Below are 17,262 nucleotides of genomic sequence, written 5' to 3' on the forward strand. Positions count from 1 at the left end.
TATATTGATTCTTCCCCACAAATGTATAATAATAATAATAATCATAAATCTCATCATCTGTCATTCATTGTACAACTTGGATTTACACTTTTTTCAAAATGATTGGTGTGCATGGCGCATCCAACAAATTTACTTGAAGGGACTTACAGGGCTCAGTTTGGTACTACTTTTTAATTTGAGAACAAAAAAAAAAGTTTTATCTTATGAATCAAAAAATTAAAAAAAAAAAAGGAACAAGGAGGATGAACATATTTTATTGGATAAAATAATAAACGCATATTCAACAACCATATTCAATCATTCTTTCATCCATTTCTGGGTAACAAATTCTTGTATTACCATCGGTTGATCGATTACAGCCTACCAAGGACGAAGTTCAAAAAAAAAAAAAAAAAAGAAAAGAAAGAGGACTCCATTAGTTTATATATATATATATATAAATATCACATATAATCCTTTATTTATATTGATGTTCTTTACCATATGACCAGCATCAAATACACGAAGAAAAGTTAACTTGTCAAAAGATCGTACTTGTCCAGTCGGCTTCTCCGAGGTATCGGTGTATAGTTCTCTATCCATTGCCATATTGAATCCTTGTTTGCCATTCCATTCTAATGCCAATGCCCATGCCTTGTTTCCCTTCCTATACCATGGTGATAGATGAACATAATTTCATTTAGTTTTTCCATCTTTTTTTTTTCATAGTTAAATATATATCGATAATCTTACCAATTGCAGATCCAGTCCATGTCCCCTAATATAAATAAAAATCAATATACAAATCTATCTTGCTCATTACAAATTTTTTTTTTTAGTTACCTGCATATAAGAGTACGGCAATACCTTGGTTCAAAGCTTCGGATATAAAAGGTGAGTGATCTAATACACTGCATTTGAATAAAAAGTGTATGTCAATGACAATCATTCTTTTTTTATTTATTGCGTAATATACATGTTAAACTTACGGGTCCATTGCAAACAAGAAACGTTCATTGATACTGGACCGGCAATATTGAAAGGGTGGTACCTGATTATCTACACCCAAAGAAGATCGTACATCTTGATTGTTGGCATATATTTCTAGAGAATGTTCAATCCAATAGCAATAATTTTTATCCACACAACGTTTCCGAATATCCATCGTGTTCAATCCAGTCGCATCATAAGGAGAAAGTTGAGTATATTGACAGTAAAGTGATCCAGGAATACATCCCCATTTTGTAGGATATTTGTAACAAATTTCCATAAGGGATTGACATCGCGGTGCTGATGATTTCATACTTGTACATGTTCTGGCATCAAAAAGAGGTTTATCTGCAAATAAGTGAGTAACATACAAAAAAAAAAAAAAAAAAAAAAAAAAAAAAAAAGAAAGAAGAACAAATCAGATAACGTAACAATTCATGATTCAAACAACTTACATTCATTGTCATCGTCACAGCCAAAGGTATGAAAATTTACCAATTGAGTTTTGGGTTCTGTCCATCCATTTCCAATAATGATAGATTTCAAAGCAAGTCGAATTCCATTCTGTTTACCTTGGTCCAATTGTTCATTTTGGAAAAGAATTTCACCTGATAAAGCCGGCAAATATTTACCCGCTAACGCAAGTATATATACAAATATATATATATAAAATCAGTTGGTTAGTTTTATTGTGGTATGGTATTACCATAAGATTCACCAGCAAGGATAAGGGATGTTGGTATATATTGGGGCAAGGCATTGAAAAAGACTTGAAGGAAAGTATAGACCTGTTTAGCAGCTTCGGAAGATGTTGCAGTTTTTGATCGTCCATAGCTGAAACCTGTTCCAATAGGCTACTAATATATATATATATATATATAAGAATAACATGAGTTAACAAAAGATTGTGAATTTCTTAGATATTGTACCTGATCCAGAAATAGAATATTGTTGTGTTTGTTCCAAGTGTAAGGATTTCGCACAGTTTCATTGCTATATTCGGTTATATGACAAGGTCTAACAAGAACGGTAAAGCGTATGGTTAATATGAATTATTTCTTTCATCCTTTTGTTTCTGCTTACCCAATACCAGCCCAAGCATCCATCAAAGAACTACAGCCAGGACCTCCGTTAAGCCAAAGTATAGTCGAGTCTTTGAAAGGATTGTCTTGTGAAGGGTTGAAAATGAAAAAGAAGTGGTCATCAAGTAAATCAACATAGCCGGAATACTAGAAACGAAAAAAAAAAAACTGCAGTTTGAATTTTGTATCAAACCCTCCAATCTTATTCACTTTTTTTTTTTTTTTTTTTTTGTTACCTGCAACAAATGTTCGCAAGTCCAAGATTCCTTAATACGAACAGAATATGTCGGTGAGTCATTAAGTGGGGACCGAGTAATTATCCAATGTAGCCTCCATTCAACAGGGAAGAAGGGAATAACATAAAAATAAAAGTAAAAAAGGGAGATACTAAGCAAAAAATAAAAAAGAGTGTACATAAGGAAAAAGAAAAAGAGAAGAATAGAAAAAAGATGAAAGAACTGGGAGCATAAAAAAAAAAGGGGGGGAGAGTTGCAAGTCAGACACAATTAGCCAATAAAAATGAAGGATTCTTTATCTGCCATTGTTACTTGTTTTGGTTGATAATGATAAAGAAACGAGTCTTTTATGTTTTTTGAATTTTTTCCACTTTCTTTCTATTATCTTTCACTTTTTTTTTTTTATTTTTTTTTATTTTATTTTCTATACCATAATTATTACTACATACCATTTGTGTATGCTTCAAAGCTACTATTACTATTGTTTTCCTGTGTCAAGATCTATTTTTCAAATATGGATGATTCTTCTTCCTCGTCTTCAGCAATTAATAGTGAAACAGACAATACTATCATAGCTCAATCAGAAGAAAATGAAATACTATCTGGGTCTTCCTCACCATCATCGTTTCAAGATACCAGCAATAACACAAGTGGTATCGGTTATAGCGGTCAAGTACGTTGGAAACCTCCTATTACAAAATGCTTCAACTGCGAAACCACAACAACTCCTCTTTGGAGAAGAAACGAAAGTGGAAATACTATATGCAATGCTTGTGGACTTTATTATAAACTTCACAACGTTCATCGACCTATCACCATGAAAAAGACAACCATCAAAAAAAGAAAACGTTTCAACAATATTATCAACCTGGGACGAAATAGGCGACATGAAGATCATCATTACCATCCTCAAACTACCAGTACGATCTCTCTCCCAAATGCAGCCTGTTGTCATCAAGAACATCGGATATTGCCGTCATCATCATCGAACACCAGTAATACTACGACTCCTACAACCTTGCCTGGATCATCATCATCATCATCATCATCATTATTTCCATCAACACAACAGCAACAACAGCAACAACAACAACAACAACAACGACAACAAGAAGTACAATCGTCTATATACGAGTCTATTGCTAATCGTACATCTTCTGAAATGCTTCAAAATATATTACTACCAACATTACAATCAATCAAAGCATTGGCTGACGAACAATACCAACATGAACTCAATACCCGGACAACCATCAGAAAATCAACTACTTCAACGACACCATCGTCTCATCATCACTATAAATCACCGTTATTACCTCCATCAACCTCATCAGCATCATCATCATCAGCAGCATCATTATTTGACCCAAGTAACTTGATTTCAGCCATCACCACTATGATCTTGGACCCAACTGCTTTCCGAGAATCATTGCAATTACGACGAGACGAACTACAACATCAAGTGGAACACATCAACCGATTATTACAACAAACATCTGGACTTTTGGAAAGTATTGAAGTGGTGATAGGAAAGCCTACTATTGAAAAGTACAAGACAACATTAAATGATACTAGACGCATGATACCCGTGATATCTTCCGCTGAATCGTCAACAGCAAATGATCATCAACATCATCATCCTTATCAATATCAACGTCGACCTAGTGCTTCATATGATCATCGCATTCCTCGGCCACCAACACCACCACATATAGCCACCATCTCAACTTCAACGACCGACTTTTCATCTTCCTCTAACTTCTCTTCCCCTAGTTCAGTGCATGGACTTTCTGATAGGCAACATTCTCCCACAAGTGAATCCTTTACTCGAATTTCACCAGTACCAGCAAGAAAGTGACAAGCCATCAAGAAAGAAAGGAAGAATCGTTTGGTCCTTATATCTATATATAGTAATTAGATCCCTTGTTAGTTAGTTGTCCATTTATCATCTTATCATCATTCGTAATGAAATCTTAGTTTGTTTGTTATTCAGTATCAGATAATAAATATATATATATATCTTCCTCTTTCCTTATTATTATTTAGTTTAGCCTATGCAGACTAAACCAATATGAATGTGTGTATGTGTACATACAATTGAAAAATGCTTATCTTTCTTTCTTTTTAAGGAAATAGTGATATGTCTAGGATGGCGTGCTTTGAAAAAAAAAGTTATCTTTTATCTCATTTCAGTTACTTATCATTCAAAATCAAAAAGGCAAGATAAGGAAAGAGAAATTGTTTGATTGATATGCACATATACATATGAGGTAATCAAGGAGGTAAAAAAAAGGGGGGGGGGATACAGTGTTTTCAAAGTTTTTTGTCGGGTCACAAGAAAATGTTTTTCGTGATGTTATAAAATAAAAAATCGTACTTTCCCAAAATGAATGTCGCATTACCACTTTTTCAGATATCGCTTTAGAGATGTCGGTAGAGTATGTCATTGATTGATGATTGATGATTGATGACTGATTGTTAGCTGATTCTTTTCAACAAGCCATATTTGGAAAAAAAAACGAACTATATTTTTTATATTGTATCATCGTCATATTCACAGTTAAGACAGGGGTATACTAATGTAATATTCATATCTTGTGATGATGTGAATTTGCATAATAGTTCCTTTCTTTTTTTTTTTTAAAAAAAAAATACATTTACTCGGGTCTTCTTTGTTTATTTTCATTAACTGAGACATTCGATCGATCACCTTTTGTATAGTTGACAAATGTAAATTTGCATAATAGTTCTTTTTTTTTTCTTCTGAGATATTTTTGCCAGGTTTATTTTATTCCTTGATCAAGTGAGAGATATAAAAAAGCGCTATTTTATTTTTCTTTTTTTTCTGTTTCTTTTTTCTCTTTTTTTCTCTTTTTCTCTCTTTTTCTTTTAATTTCTTTATCTATTTTGATATCAATTTTTAAACCAATTTACAATAATACAAGACCTTTACATCCATCCATACCAAATACAAGTTTTTTTTTTCCTGGACTACAAGCTTACAAGATTCAAGACGGGCCTTTAGGTCCATTTGCATTTTTTTTTTTGTATATACTTATTGGAATTCCTTCTTTCTGTGCCTTGCATCAATAGTAAGTTTCTTTTAATGATGATGATGATGATGATACAGTATATTAATCATTCTCTTCTTTTTTTTTCTTTTTGAAATCTCTCTTGGTGCTCAAAGTGAATAATCAACCTGTACAGCAACATATAAAAATATGTTATCGCCTCTTCGGAGGACGCATTTAATGCTTCCCTACAGGTAATTTGAAATAAATATAAAAAAATGGATATGTTGACTAAATAATATTTTATTTTCTGTTATTCAAAATACTCAATGGAACTACTACCACTCCTTTTCTTCTTGTTCTTTTTCTTCTTCTTATATTCTCTATTTGATTATGCGACAACTCTCTCTTTTCTTCCCCGTCATTTATTTTCTATCCTTACGATATTTTATTTCCTATTTTTGCGACATCTTATTCTTTGAATTCCGTCATTTTTTATTGAATAAAGTGTATTATCCATTAACCCAAAGGGATTATTTCATGGTCATTTGTCCTTTTTCTTCTTTTATCCATATTGCTTTATCTGTAATAAACTGAATAATCCTTTTTTCTCTTCTTTCTACATGAAGGTGATAAAAAAAAAATACAATTTTTATTTGCTTAATAATATTACTAACAATTAATACTATATAAATCCAGGTAGATGGTTCGAAACGATAATATGGAAAGGAAGAAAGGCAGGAAAGAAAATAGTGAGAGGGAGTTGGGTATCAAACAAAACCTAACTAGTGTCTTCAATGAGTTCACGATCTAACAAGTGCTTCAATATGTCAATCACCTAAAAAAAAAAAAAAAAAAAAAAAAAAAAAAAAAAAAAAAAGAATATATTAATCACTCATTATCCTATTATCAGCAGCAGTTTCTTTTTTTTAAAAAAAAAAATCACTTTTGATTGAAACTTACTCGATGAATATCCGGTCGAGCAGTAGGATCAGCAACCAACATATGGGAAATCAAATCTTTCACTGCTTGCGAGTAAAGTTGATCTAATTCAGGATCACTGGGGAATCGGAATTGTCCATTCAGTACAGCCAAAGCGATAGATCCACCTTGTTCATTCATTCCCGCTTCAAAAGGAGATTGTCCATATGCCATACAATACAGTGTACAGCCTAGTGACCAAATATCGACTTTTTCGTCCAATGTTGTCTCTGATTTGACATCAAATAGTTCAGGTGCACGGTAAGGCATGGAGCAATGTTCTGCAGCAAGATCCTAAGTAAGGAATATATATATTAGTCACTGTCATACCTTATTACTGTTTTACTTATTTACCTGTTGTGCCAATGCTTCTTGCCTAGTATGGATGGGAATACGTGCTTCACATGATGATCCGAAATCCATCAAGATTGGTGTCATTCCATCGTCGGATATCAACACATTCCTATATAAATATATATAAATCAAAAGAGAAAATCGAATGAGAAAAGTCATCATCCTAATTGCCTCCAACTTCTTTTTTTTTTAAAAAAAAAAAAATTACCCTGGTTTAATATCTCGATGAGCCCAAGGTACTATTTCATTTTCCATTCCAGGTTTATGTGTTTCAATCCGTGATGATTCCTGTTGTTGTTGTTGTCCACTGAGTAAGGGTTGTTGGTCTTGGCGAGGATGATTATTGTCGTCTTCCATAGGGTTCTGTCCATTGGCAGCATATTGTGTCCTTGTAGCACCAGGTGGTTTGTAAGTATGTAAATAGGCTACTGAAACGCATATATCATGGAATAATTGAAGCATTTGTTGTTCAGTAAAGTGAGTTTTGTTGAGATTGTTACGGTTGATGGCGTCCTGTAGATTCCCTTTCTATAGAGCGAAAACAATACATTCATATCATATCATTCTTTTAATACCTTATTGTTCCCTCTTCCATTTGTTATTGTGTTTTTTTATTTTTATTTTTTATTTTTTTTTTTTTGTACCTTGTAATAAGGAAGAAAGATATAGATCGTCTTGCTACCGTCGGATTCAGTGATGGTGCTAGTATCCTTGAAGAAAAAGAGTAAACATATAGGTAAATTGATCAGAAAATCCTCCTTTTCTCTTTTATTTTCCTTACCAGCATACGAATGATATTTGGATGTTCAAAAAGTCGGTAAATGTCCACTTCACGTTGTGCCTGTTCAGCTTCTTCTGTACCCAAGGTACACCGAATTTTCTTCAAAGCATATAGATTACCAGAACCGTCTTGAGCTAAATATACAAAAGAGAAACCTCTAATAAAAAAAAAAGTTTGTATTTTAGTTTGACTTTTTTTTTTTCTTCTTCTCTTGTTCGTTGTACTGCCGAAGTAGTAAGTAATATTTTTACCCTTCGCCAAGAAGTTTGATAATACGATAAGCACGACCATTGATACTAATGTTGGGATTTGGAATACAACAACTGGTAGCAGCTACAAGAGCATCAAAGATGGAAGAGAAAACTGACATTGTGTGCAAACAAGGAACCTTAGCTCGACCAGTTATATATAGTTTGTAAACTAAAAATAAAAATAAAAGCGGAAGAAAAAGATTCAAAAGAAAAAGACTATTCCAAAAACATAGGGCAAATTTTGAGTACAAAATTCGAAAACCGCTTGTTAATAATTTAACTGAATCTTACAAGTAGCCTTTTATTTTATGAGATATGAATTCTATATACTATTTTATGATATATAATGATTGGATGATTAATTTGATTTAATAGAATAATCATCATTATTTGATAGTTTCAATGTAACAATATAAAAGACACTTTCTTCTACAAAAAAAAAAAAATATTATTTGCTTCTTTTTGGCTGCTTCCTTGTTGGTATCTTCTTCTTTCCGTTCACCTGGTCACACCCGACAGAATATTGATTCTTGTTTCCCCATTTTACTCGTCGTTCTTTTGTTTTTGTCGTGCCTCTGGTTGTTTGTCCTTGCGTCTTCTGTCTGTCTTCCGTGACGTTTGGACCTTTCTTTCTTTTTTTTTTTTTTTTTTTTTTTTTTTTTTTTTTTTTGGTAAGTGCACATATACAGATAATATTTAGTTGATCATAACACGAACCATTTTTTCCATTTCTTCTTTTCAAACATCGGAATGGGAGGGGAGAAATACGTAGATCCGATGAATAGAAATAATCATAAGTACGATATATAATAAAAGTGATTCATTTATTTACTAATACATATAATTCTAAAAATACAATAAAAAGAGATATCATAAAAAAAAGGGATCTAAACTAGTTTGGCCACACTTTCGTTTGTAGTTGTTTTCTTCATAGAATTTTGACCTTTTCCTGGACTAGAATCATCACTTGTTTCATACAGATCAGTAAAGTCATTTTGTTTCCGCCATTCAGGTACAATACGTTGAGCGCGCCTACGAATAATACCACTACCAATAGTACTGATGACACTCAAAACAACTACAACTACAATAACAATCACGGTAGAGACCCAGACAATATCATCCACGGACATGGAACTTCTGATCATAAGTAATTTGGCAATAAATTCACCCATCAAGCAAATCCCCCATAGACTAGTCAACACATAATTGTGAATACGGAATACAAGTACATGGCTCCATAAGAATTCAAAGAGTGGTTGTTCCTGTTTCATCCCATCCTTATCCGTCCATCGTATCGGTGGGAGTTCAGATATCATTGATTGTCCAAGTAAGTATGTCAAAGGTCGAACTACAATCCATCTTGTATTGAGAGGTACAAGTGTTATTAGAAATACACTAGCAATAACACAGGTCACTGTGGAGTCACGTAAAAGAGCAAGTCGAGCATCACCTACAAAAAAAAAAAAAAAAAAAAAAAGATCAGCTTTTGAAATATAATAACAATAGAGAATATTAACTTACCAGAAATCAGAGATAGAATACCAGAAAGAACATATGAGAACACAAATATACATCCAAGAGCATCCACTTTTCTTTTTCGAATGAATTTCACTATCACCTTGATAAGAGGAGGAAGACCAGATAACACTAAAGCTACCACCATACTGACATACATCTTGAGTACATAATAAATAGCCAATGGTAAACCAACATCAATAAGCATCATCAAAGCAAAGGCTCTCAGTTGTTTAATAAGGAATTTTCGCCTATCTTGTGGAGTTGGAAATAAGGCACTATGTGTATTTCCATTCTTTTTATTGTCTTCGTTCTTATATTGATCGTTTATGATTGAATCTTGTTCTTCATTGTTAGTCATATGTTGAGTATTATCTTCTACTTGAATTGTGGTCGCCATATAATGTTTTACTGTAGTCATATATAGTATAAGTTTGAGTTTTCTACTTTGTTGTAATGTTTAAAGGATATATATATATATGAAAAAGAGTAACGAATAAAAAAAAAAAAAGCCAAAAAAAAAAAAGGGAGCTCCTTATTTATACGATCGGATGGGAAAGTGGCGGAAGATTTCATTTTCCATATATGGGCGATATTAGCCGTTTCTGTGTCACTATTCTTTTTAACTCACTGGATCATAAAACTATGATAGAAACAAAACTTCCTTGTGGCTTCTTTGATCCATCTTTACAAACTCATTCACTGAATTCTCTCATTGAATACTAATATCTATCTAATTCTTTCTATTTCAGGTTCAATCATTAACAACATTGTCTTTTTTCTTTCTTTCTTTCCTTTTTTTTTTTTTTTTTTTTTTTTTGTAACGGATACATCTGAGAGAGATGTTTCCGATAGAAATAGGTCTCCCTCCGTAGCCATCATAGTTACACAGTAACGGTGAAAATAAACCCAAAAAGGAAATTGATTACTGCACTTACTTCATTCCGAAGGGAATAGCGCCCTTTCACCCGCAGCCACCTGTTCATATAAAGCACACATAATACACTTTACCATTTAGGGTATGTCTGATCCAACAATAATGCAATGACTGATATCATCATTTCAATTATAGATGTCGATAATCGAGAATATTGGATGATTAAAAAAAAAAAACTAGTAATAGTGATGGTGAAAACATGAATAAATAGGCTTACATTAAAGAAGAATGAAAATGTAGTTGATATAAATGCATAGAGCATTAAAAAAACTACACTCAAGCAGTTGGGAAGTTCATCAAAAGAAGATACGGAAGAAAAGGAGGTGAGATAGTTCAAAAAGAAAGAAGAAAAAAAAAAAGTTGGAGCCTATAGAAAAGAAGAGGAAAAAAAAAAAAAAGAAGAGTAATGACTTACCAAGATGAATGACAATAGTAAGCAGTGATGATGATAAAAATATGATTTTATTGAAGAAGGATAAAAAAAAATATCCTACTATTATAGATAACACTAAGACTAAATTACTATCTACCCAATAAAACATCATGATCCGTACTGGACAAAAGAAAGAGAAGCCCAAACCATAAAGAAAATCTATTCAAAGGATACTTTTTTCTATTCCGTTCTTATCCATACATTCATATACCTATATTATTTTGCATCCATCCAAGTTACATTTTATAAAGATGTAGATTAAAAATAAAATAGAATAAGTTTAAAAGAAAAAGAGAAATTTCATTTTTGATTTTTTATGCTCGATTTACTTTGGTAAAACTTATCCAATAAAATTGCTTCTTTCCTACTCTCAGTCATCCACCAGTTGTATACTTTTGCAACTCACTCAAAAATGATCATCATCGCATCAAATTCAGACTAAACATACATGAAAACATTCTCTTTCATTTGTCTTAATAACTATTTCTACTTTACCTCCCAATTTACAGAGTAAAATAAAAAATAAAAGTCAATATTGTCATCCCTCATTCAGTAGTGATCATCATCCAACAAAATGACCACCATTAGATTCCTCTCTAAAAAATGGCTTAGTAACATCTAATATCATTTTATCACTTATCTAGCCACTTAATGTTACAATGAGCACCAAACGATATAATCTATTTTTCCAAAAATTGCCTGATGACCCCTCGACGATTTATTTTCACAGCCCAAATTTGGCTGAGGAGTTTCACATTTTTGGCTGTAAAATCAAAAAATTTTCAAAAAAAAAAAGTGACCCCACAGCTCTAATCACCCTTCAAATCCCATTTTTAAGTTTAAATCTGTCATCATACCGTACAAGTCTATTAACAAAACATGTCTATATTATCTATGATTACTACTTTTGTTAGTGAATCAAAAGCACAGACTGTCGATCATGCATAGAAAATCGTATAATATATGATTATATTTTTTATTAATGTATCAAAGAAAATCTGCTAATATGTCGCATTAAAACTACAAAATGTGAAAAAAAAAAGGTTTCTGGACTTCGAATTCTCTAAGCTTTTTTTTTTTTTTTTTTTTTAAAAAAAAAAAAAAAAAAAGACTATCATCATCCAAACAAAAAAAAAAATATCACGTACTCTTGCTGCTTTCATCAAAAAAATTAAAAAGATTTATACCTGGGCGTTTGTATAATGATAGAGGCCATCTTTTCTTGAAACAACATATTTTTTATTATAAATAATCCTCATATTTTTATTAGTTTACAGTGTCAATCTTAGCTTGCATTTTTTTAACAAATCAATAAAAGATTTATTTTATAAATCAAATCATCTTGGCCACTCTTAAGAAATAATCATCTTAAGTTTTACTTTATTTTATTTAAACAAACATCTATCTTATACAAACAATTCTTATATTATTTTATTTGATCGTCGTCAAGTGTGATCATTATCAAGACATCTATATTTGGAATCAAGTATCAAATCATCTTATATTTATTTTGTCCTTTTATATAAAAGAACTGGTGCTCACTACTCATCAAATATCATTGATATTATTATTTTAATAATATCATCCATCAATTACATAAATCAATCATCCACCCAATAACAAAAAAATCCTTAACAAATCAATCATCTACCAAGTACAAAAAAAAAAACAACCCTTAACAAAAGAAAACCGTAACAGTATAACGACAGTAATGAATAAAAAAAAATTTGCTCCGTAGAGCATTCCATCTCAGAAGTTTAGTGTCATCCTTGTGCAGGGGCCATGCTAATCTTCTCTGTATCGTTCCAATTTTAATATGTGCCAGAGGACCCGAAGATCTTGGCACTTGAATTGTAAAAACGCCAGCTATATATATTCCTTTTTTTATCACTGATTGCAAATTGTGGTATGAACACGTTTTTAATATATTCAAATTGCGAAATAAGTCAAATCCGAAATTGGCTGGTGGCTGCTTTTTTTTTTTTGTGTGTCAGAAAAAGGAGGGAATCGCGTTTATTTTTTGCTTTTCTTTTCTTTCTTTCTTTCTTTCTTTTTTTTTTTTATCTTTTTATCTTTCTGTAATTACAAAGCTTTTTGTTCCAATGAACAACAATACATTTGAAGTTCTGGCGGAAGGCTCAGAAGAAGGAGAACGTACTGAAATAGAGGTAAGTTTGAATGATCATTTATTCGTTGAATTTTAGTTTCGAGTTTATTAAAAGCATTCTCGTTCTATTAGACCTTCAAATTCACTGGATTGGTAGCTGATGCGAAAGTCTCCATTCAAGAAGAAAGTTTTAACAAGAATGAATATCCTTCTCACGTATCTCTTCTGGCTTGTTCTGGAAAATATGGTTATTTTGTTGTTGGTCATATTAAAGGTTAGTATTATTTGTTCTTTTTTTTTTCTTTTTGCTGCTGCGGGCTTATCGTTAAACTTTATACTTATATATATTTAGGTTTCTCCTTTGGACAAACATCTGCACTACGAGCTGTCGTTTATCGTACTGAAAAAGGTTCGACAACAAAACTGGACGATAAAATTATTATCTCTTTAAATCAACCTGTACATCACATTCGATTATCCTCTGATGAACATTTCATACTTGTTGGACTTGCTGACGGATCCTTACTATCATATCGCGTGACTGACCTTATGGAACAGGTATTTTGAAACCAAATGGTGAGGTTGCGCAGTACCGTTATTTACTCTTTTTTTTTTTTTTCTTTTTGATTTTTTTTATAGAAAGAAAATGCTAAACCTGCTCATTCAATCAGTGTCAACACACCGATCATCGATTTACGACCGAACACTGAGGCTTATCCGGAATTAGCTTGTGTTCTTTTGAAAGGTCATCAAAGTCGCATCATCAATTGGAAAACTGGGGAAATTGTCGCTCAATTACCAGAATCTGATTTCTCTGCTATTAGTTGGTCACCCAAAGGAAAACAAATCGTTTGTGGTCGTCTAAACGGAACTCTTGAACATTATGATACCTCTGGTGTGAAAAAGGATTCTTTACCCCCTCCTGAATCTATGCAAGCTGGTTATGGTGATGAACAAGTGAATAGGAATGGTAGGTTGAAAGGATATATAAAAAATTATATGTTCTATTTTTTTTTTAACTCATCATTTCCTTTTTTAGTACAAGCTGTTCTATGGATTGAAAATCATCAATTTCTCGTTATTTATTCCAGACCTCCTGAACCTGAGAGTGATGAATTTATCAATGATGGTTATGTTGTTGATCGCAAACCCAAGGTTGGTACTGGCCCGAAATATACTCACTTGGCTGAAGTCACACCCATATTCTCTCCTGAAGGTCGCAATAATCACTTTTATATGGAAATGATACGTAACTTTGGTACCAAGTTCCTTCATATTATTATTTTGGCAAATGGTGCTACGAATGAAGTCTCTGTAGTTGGTGAAGATGCTGAAGGAAACTGGTCAACATGGGATTTACCTGAAAACGGTATGGCGAGCTTACCTCTCTCTGAAGAAACTAATTTTGATACCTTTCCTCTTGGTCTGGCCCTTGATTTTACTGCTTCTGAAAAATTACCACCTTATGATCCAAGTGAAAGCGATGTTGGTGTTGAACCTGTACCAGTACTTTTCCATCTGAACGATGAAGGTCATATTGGCTCTTTCCATTGCTACAGCGAAGAATTTGCAAGTTCCGGACAAAAATACCAAGGCATGCAGACGCCAACTACACTATCATCTACTTCTGAACCAATAACAACAATAACAACAACAACAACAACAACAGCGAGCACGACTTCCATTCCTACTACTACTACTACGACAACTACACCCAAACCAGCTTTTGATGCTAACAAGGTTGGAACAACAACATCTTCTTCTCTACTCTCTTCATCTGCCTTCTCTTCGGGTCCATTTGGTGCTGCATTACAATCAGGATCATCTGGTACAAGTTTTGCATCATTGACCAAGGTGCAAGGTGCAACCACTCCTTCTTTTGGCAATCTACAAGGATTTGGATCCCTTGCCAAGAATACTGTATCGAACGCTGTTACTCCCAGTTTTGGATCAACTACTAGTTTTGGTTCTATGGGTCAAGGTTCTACGACAACACCTTCTTTTGGTTCTACCACTAGCTTTGGATCATCAGCTACAGCAACTCCTGCGTTTGGTTCTACTACTGGTTTTGGAGCTCTAGCAAAGAAAGAATCAACTACATCAGCAACGCCTGCATTTGGTTCTACCACTGGTTTTGGCGCTCTAGCACAAAAGGATACAAGTGTAACAACATCCACACCTGCATTTGGCACTACGACTGGATTTGGCGCTCTAGCGAAAAATGAAGGTATGACTTCAAGTACTATGCCATTTGGACAAACTGGTTTTGGCTCAACTTCTACTGGTTTTGGTGCGTTTGGACAGAAAGATACAATATCAACATCAGCAACAACTACTCCTACATCTGGATCTTCATCGAGCTTTGAAATTGTGAACAAAACCGACACTACTGCTGATGAGCTTTCTTTGGAGAAGGGGAATGATGATAACAAGGCTGTGTCGAAGGCTGAAGAGGTGGAAAGCAAGGATCAACAGGTTGATCAAGACGAACGACCCAAAATTGGCGAGGAAATTAAGACAACGACAATAACTACAACAGAAACGACAAAGGGTGAAATAGAAGAGGAAAAGACTACGGATAAAACTACTACGACAGACAGTTCAAACGTCACTCCTTTTACAACCGTCGCTAAATCTACGGGAAGTTCAGCTCAACCTCAAAGTACATTTGGATCGTTTGGAACAGCTGTCAAACCCACTACAGGGGATGCAGCGAAATCATTCAGTTTTGGTTCCTTGGCGAAAAACACTGTACCTGGCGCTGTGACTCCATCATTTGGAACAAATACTGGTTTTGGTGCTTTGGCGAAAAACACTGTACCTGGTGCTGTGGCCCCATCATTTGGAACAAGTTCTGGTTTTGGTGCTTTAGCCAAAAATACTGTACCTGGTGCTGTTACTCCTACCTTTGGCTCTTCTTCTTTTGGTACTCCAGCTCCTAAAGCTAGTATGTTTGGAACCTCGACTTCTACTACAGCTTCTTCTGTTGGCTTTAGCGTACCAGCGACAACAACAACGACGACGAAAACAATAACAACACCAACAGCAGCTACGCCCATCACAACTCCTTTGCCCGATAAAAAAGTCTCTAGCCCTTTGACAGCTGAAAAAGTGGAACCGAAATCAATAGTCAAGGAAGAAGAAAAGGAAGAAAAAGCCGAAGAATTAGCAGAAAAGGAACCATCACCGAAATCCGAAGCGAAAGAGGTAAGGGAAAATAATGAAGAAACATAAAAGATATATTTATTGACTTTTCATTTTTATTGTTATTATCAACTGTAGGGTATGGCCAAGGAATTCGAAGCTCTCTTCTTCAAGATTTCAGCAGAATTGGAAAAGGTATGGAGTAAATATTGTTATAGGATATCTTTTCAGTTGACTAACTAAGTGAATACTTTCTCTTTTCTATAGCTTTCTTCTTTACAGGTTGAATTTGGAAAACAATTACAACAACATGACCAACAATTGAACAGTATGACGAACAAAGTACAAGATTTGACAGATTGCGTACAACAATGGCGATCAAATGGATGCAATGAACTTGGTACTGTGGCGGTTACTGTCACTGAAAAATTGAAAGACTGCAATATCAAGGAACAAGAAGAACAAATAGCCAAACTGGAATTGAAGACTATGGAATGTAAGTATATATATATATATTGGTTGATGAAGAAGAAATCATTATGATGATCATTTGGACTAAAAATTTTCAATTTTTTTTTTATTTTAGTGATGTCTAAAAAGGGTCAAGTCAAACATTGTTTGGAAACAGAAGAAGATGCCAATCTGATTACTCTTCTCAAGGAGCGTGAATTGGATGAATCTACGCGTGATGAATGCGAAAGACTGGAAAACCGATGTGCAAGCAATGGCAAACTTTTGGACGAATTGGAATACCGGATTGTTGATAAGAAGAACAAACAAAAAAAGTTGGCTTCAGAAGATACCAGGTAAAAAAAAAAAAAAAAAAAAAAAAAAAAGTAATTATTATGACTCCTAATACTCAATACATTTGTATTATGAATAGGAACTTCTCATTTTATGACTTCCATTGCGCTATTCAAGATGTGGAAAGAGATTTAAGGAAAAAGGATAGCGAAGTCAAGGCATTGGAACAAAGGTTATCTGTACTTCGATTCCAAGAAAATCAACGCAAAGCAGAGCAGTCCCCTTCAAGAATTACGTTTGAAGATCTCACGGATGATGATGACGATGATGAAGAGGTTAGAGAAGGAAATCAAGGATCTGGTGAATCTACAAATGTTACTCGTGGTCAATTCTCCGGTGCGCATATCGATTATACTGTTAAGTACATTCAAGGTGAACAATTTTTGAACAAGTTATATGATGTTACAAGTAAACGATCACCTTTATCTGTCACTGTGGATATTTCTGGCAATGAATTCAAACAATGATCTTCCTTGTATCTCCTCATTTTTTTTCTTTTTACTTCTCTTAGTATAACATCTTTATTTTTCATATCTTCCCATACATAGCACTCCTTTTTTTTTTATTATTCTTTTCTTGCTTTTTTATCATTTATCAAACAATATAAATAAAACAAATTGATCATCCATTCATTTTTTTTTTAAAAAAAAATAT

General features: G+C 33.4%; 6 protein-coding genes across 6 annotated transcripts; 3 read left to right on the forward strand and 3 right to left on the reverse strand.

Annotated features, from left to right (window-relative positions):
* Nucleotides 1–226: 226 nt before the first annotated feature.
* Nucleotides 227–2,513, reverse strand: BX664DRAFT_291886 (Alpha/Beta hydrolase protein). Its single transcript, XM_051541960.1, has 10 exons — nucleotides 2,288–2,513; nucleotides 2,053–2,198; nucleotides 1,899–1,986; nucleotides 1,676–1,823; nucleotides 1,425–1,604; nucleotides 969–1,317; nucleotides 823–890; nucleotides 733–757; nucleotides 481–646; nucleotides 227–360 (listed from the first exon to the last, which is right to left on the reverse strand). The coding sequence occupies exons 1-10, from the start codon at nucleotides 2,465–2,467 to the stop codon at nucleotides 298–300; spliced, it is 1,413 nt and encodes a 470-aa protein (XP_051403007.1). The 5' UTR covers nucleotides 2,468–2,513; the 3' UTR covers nucleotides 227–297.
* A 474-nt stretch (nucleotides 2,514–2,987) lies between these two features.
* On the forward strand, nucleotides 2,988–3,137 carry BX664DRAFT_246862 (uncharacterized protein; the record flags this gene model as incomplete). Its single annotated transcript, XM_051540259.1, has 1 exon — nucleotides 2,988–3,137. A coding segment is annotated over one exon (150 nt), but the record flags the coding sequence as incomplete, so codon positions are not given.
* A 157-nt stretch (nucleotides 3,138–3,294) lies between these two features.
* Nucleotides 3,295–4,268, forward strand: BX664DRAFT_324789 (uncharacterized protein). Its single transcript, XM_051543912.1, has one exon. The coding sequence runs from the start codon at nucleotides 3,450–3,452 to the stop codon at nucleotides 4,143–4,145; it is 696 nt and encodes a 231-aa protein (XP_051403009.1). The 5' UTR covers nucleotides 3,295–3,449; the 3' UTR covers nucleotides 4,146–4,268.
* A 1,654-nt stretch (nucleotides 4,269–5,922) lies between these two features.
* Nucleotides 5,923–7,853, reverse strand: BX664DRAFT_275067 (kinase-like domain-containing protein). Its single transcript, XM_051541265.1, has 7 exons — nucleotides 7,666–7,853; nucleotides 7,415–7,571; nucleotides 7,278–7,343; nucleotides 6,842–7,161; nucleotides 6,634–6,742; nucleotides 6,262–6,573; nucleotides 5,923–6,136 (listed from the first exon to the last, which is right to left on the reverse strand). Exons 1-7 carry the CDS (start codon nucleotides 7,782–7,784, stop codon nucleotides 6,080–6,082), a joined length of 1,140 nt encoding a protein of 379 aa, XP_051403010.1. The 5' UTR covers nucleotides 7,785–7,853; the 3' UTR covers nucleotides 5,923–6,079.
* Nucleotides 7,854–8,480: 627 nt separating this feature from the next.
* BX664DRAFT_291894 (uncharacterized protein) lies at nucleotides 8,481–9,680 on the reverse strand. The gene is made up of 2 exons (XM_051541961.1): nucleotides 9,190–9,680; nucleotides 8,481–9,118 (listed from the first exon to the last, which is right to left on the reverse strand). Exons 1-2 carry the CDS (start codon nucleotides 9,602–9,604, stop codon nucleotides 8,553–8,555), a joined length of 981 nt encoding a protein of 326 aa, XP_051403011.1. The 5' UTR covers nucleotides 9,605–9,680; the 3' UTR covers nucleotides 8,481–8,552.
* A 2,935-nt stretch (nucleotides 9,681–12,615) lies between these two features.
* BX664DRAFT_356098 (uncharacterized protein) lies at nucleotides 12,616–17,236 on the forward strand. The gene is made up of 9 exons (XM_051547863.1): nucleotides 12,616–12,721; nucleotides 12,793–12,934; nucleotides 13,013–13,218; nucleotides 13,300–13,630; nucleotides 13,700–15,867; nucleotides 15,943–15,999; nucleotides 16,072–16,300; nucleotides 16,391–16,610; nucleotides 16,688–17,236. Exons 1-9 carry the CDS (start codon nucleotides 12,656–12,658, stop codon nucleotides 17,073–17,075), a joined length of 3,807 nt encoding a protein of 1,268 aa, XP_051403012.1. The 5' UTR covers nucleotides 12,616–12,655; the 3' UTR covers nucleotides 17,076–17,236.
* Nucleotides 17,237–17,262: the final 26 nt, after the last annotated feature.

This window comes from Halteromyces radiatus (genome assembly GCF_025201355.1).
Source record: "Halteromyces radiatus strain CBS 162.75 chromosome Unknown BX664scaffold_2, whole genome shotgun sequence".
Classification (NCBI taxonomy): Eukaryota; Fungi; Mucoromycota; class Mucoromycetes; order Mucorales; family Cunninghamellaceae; genus Halteromyces; species Halteromyces radiatus.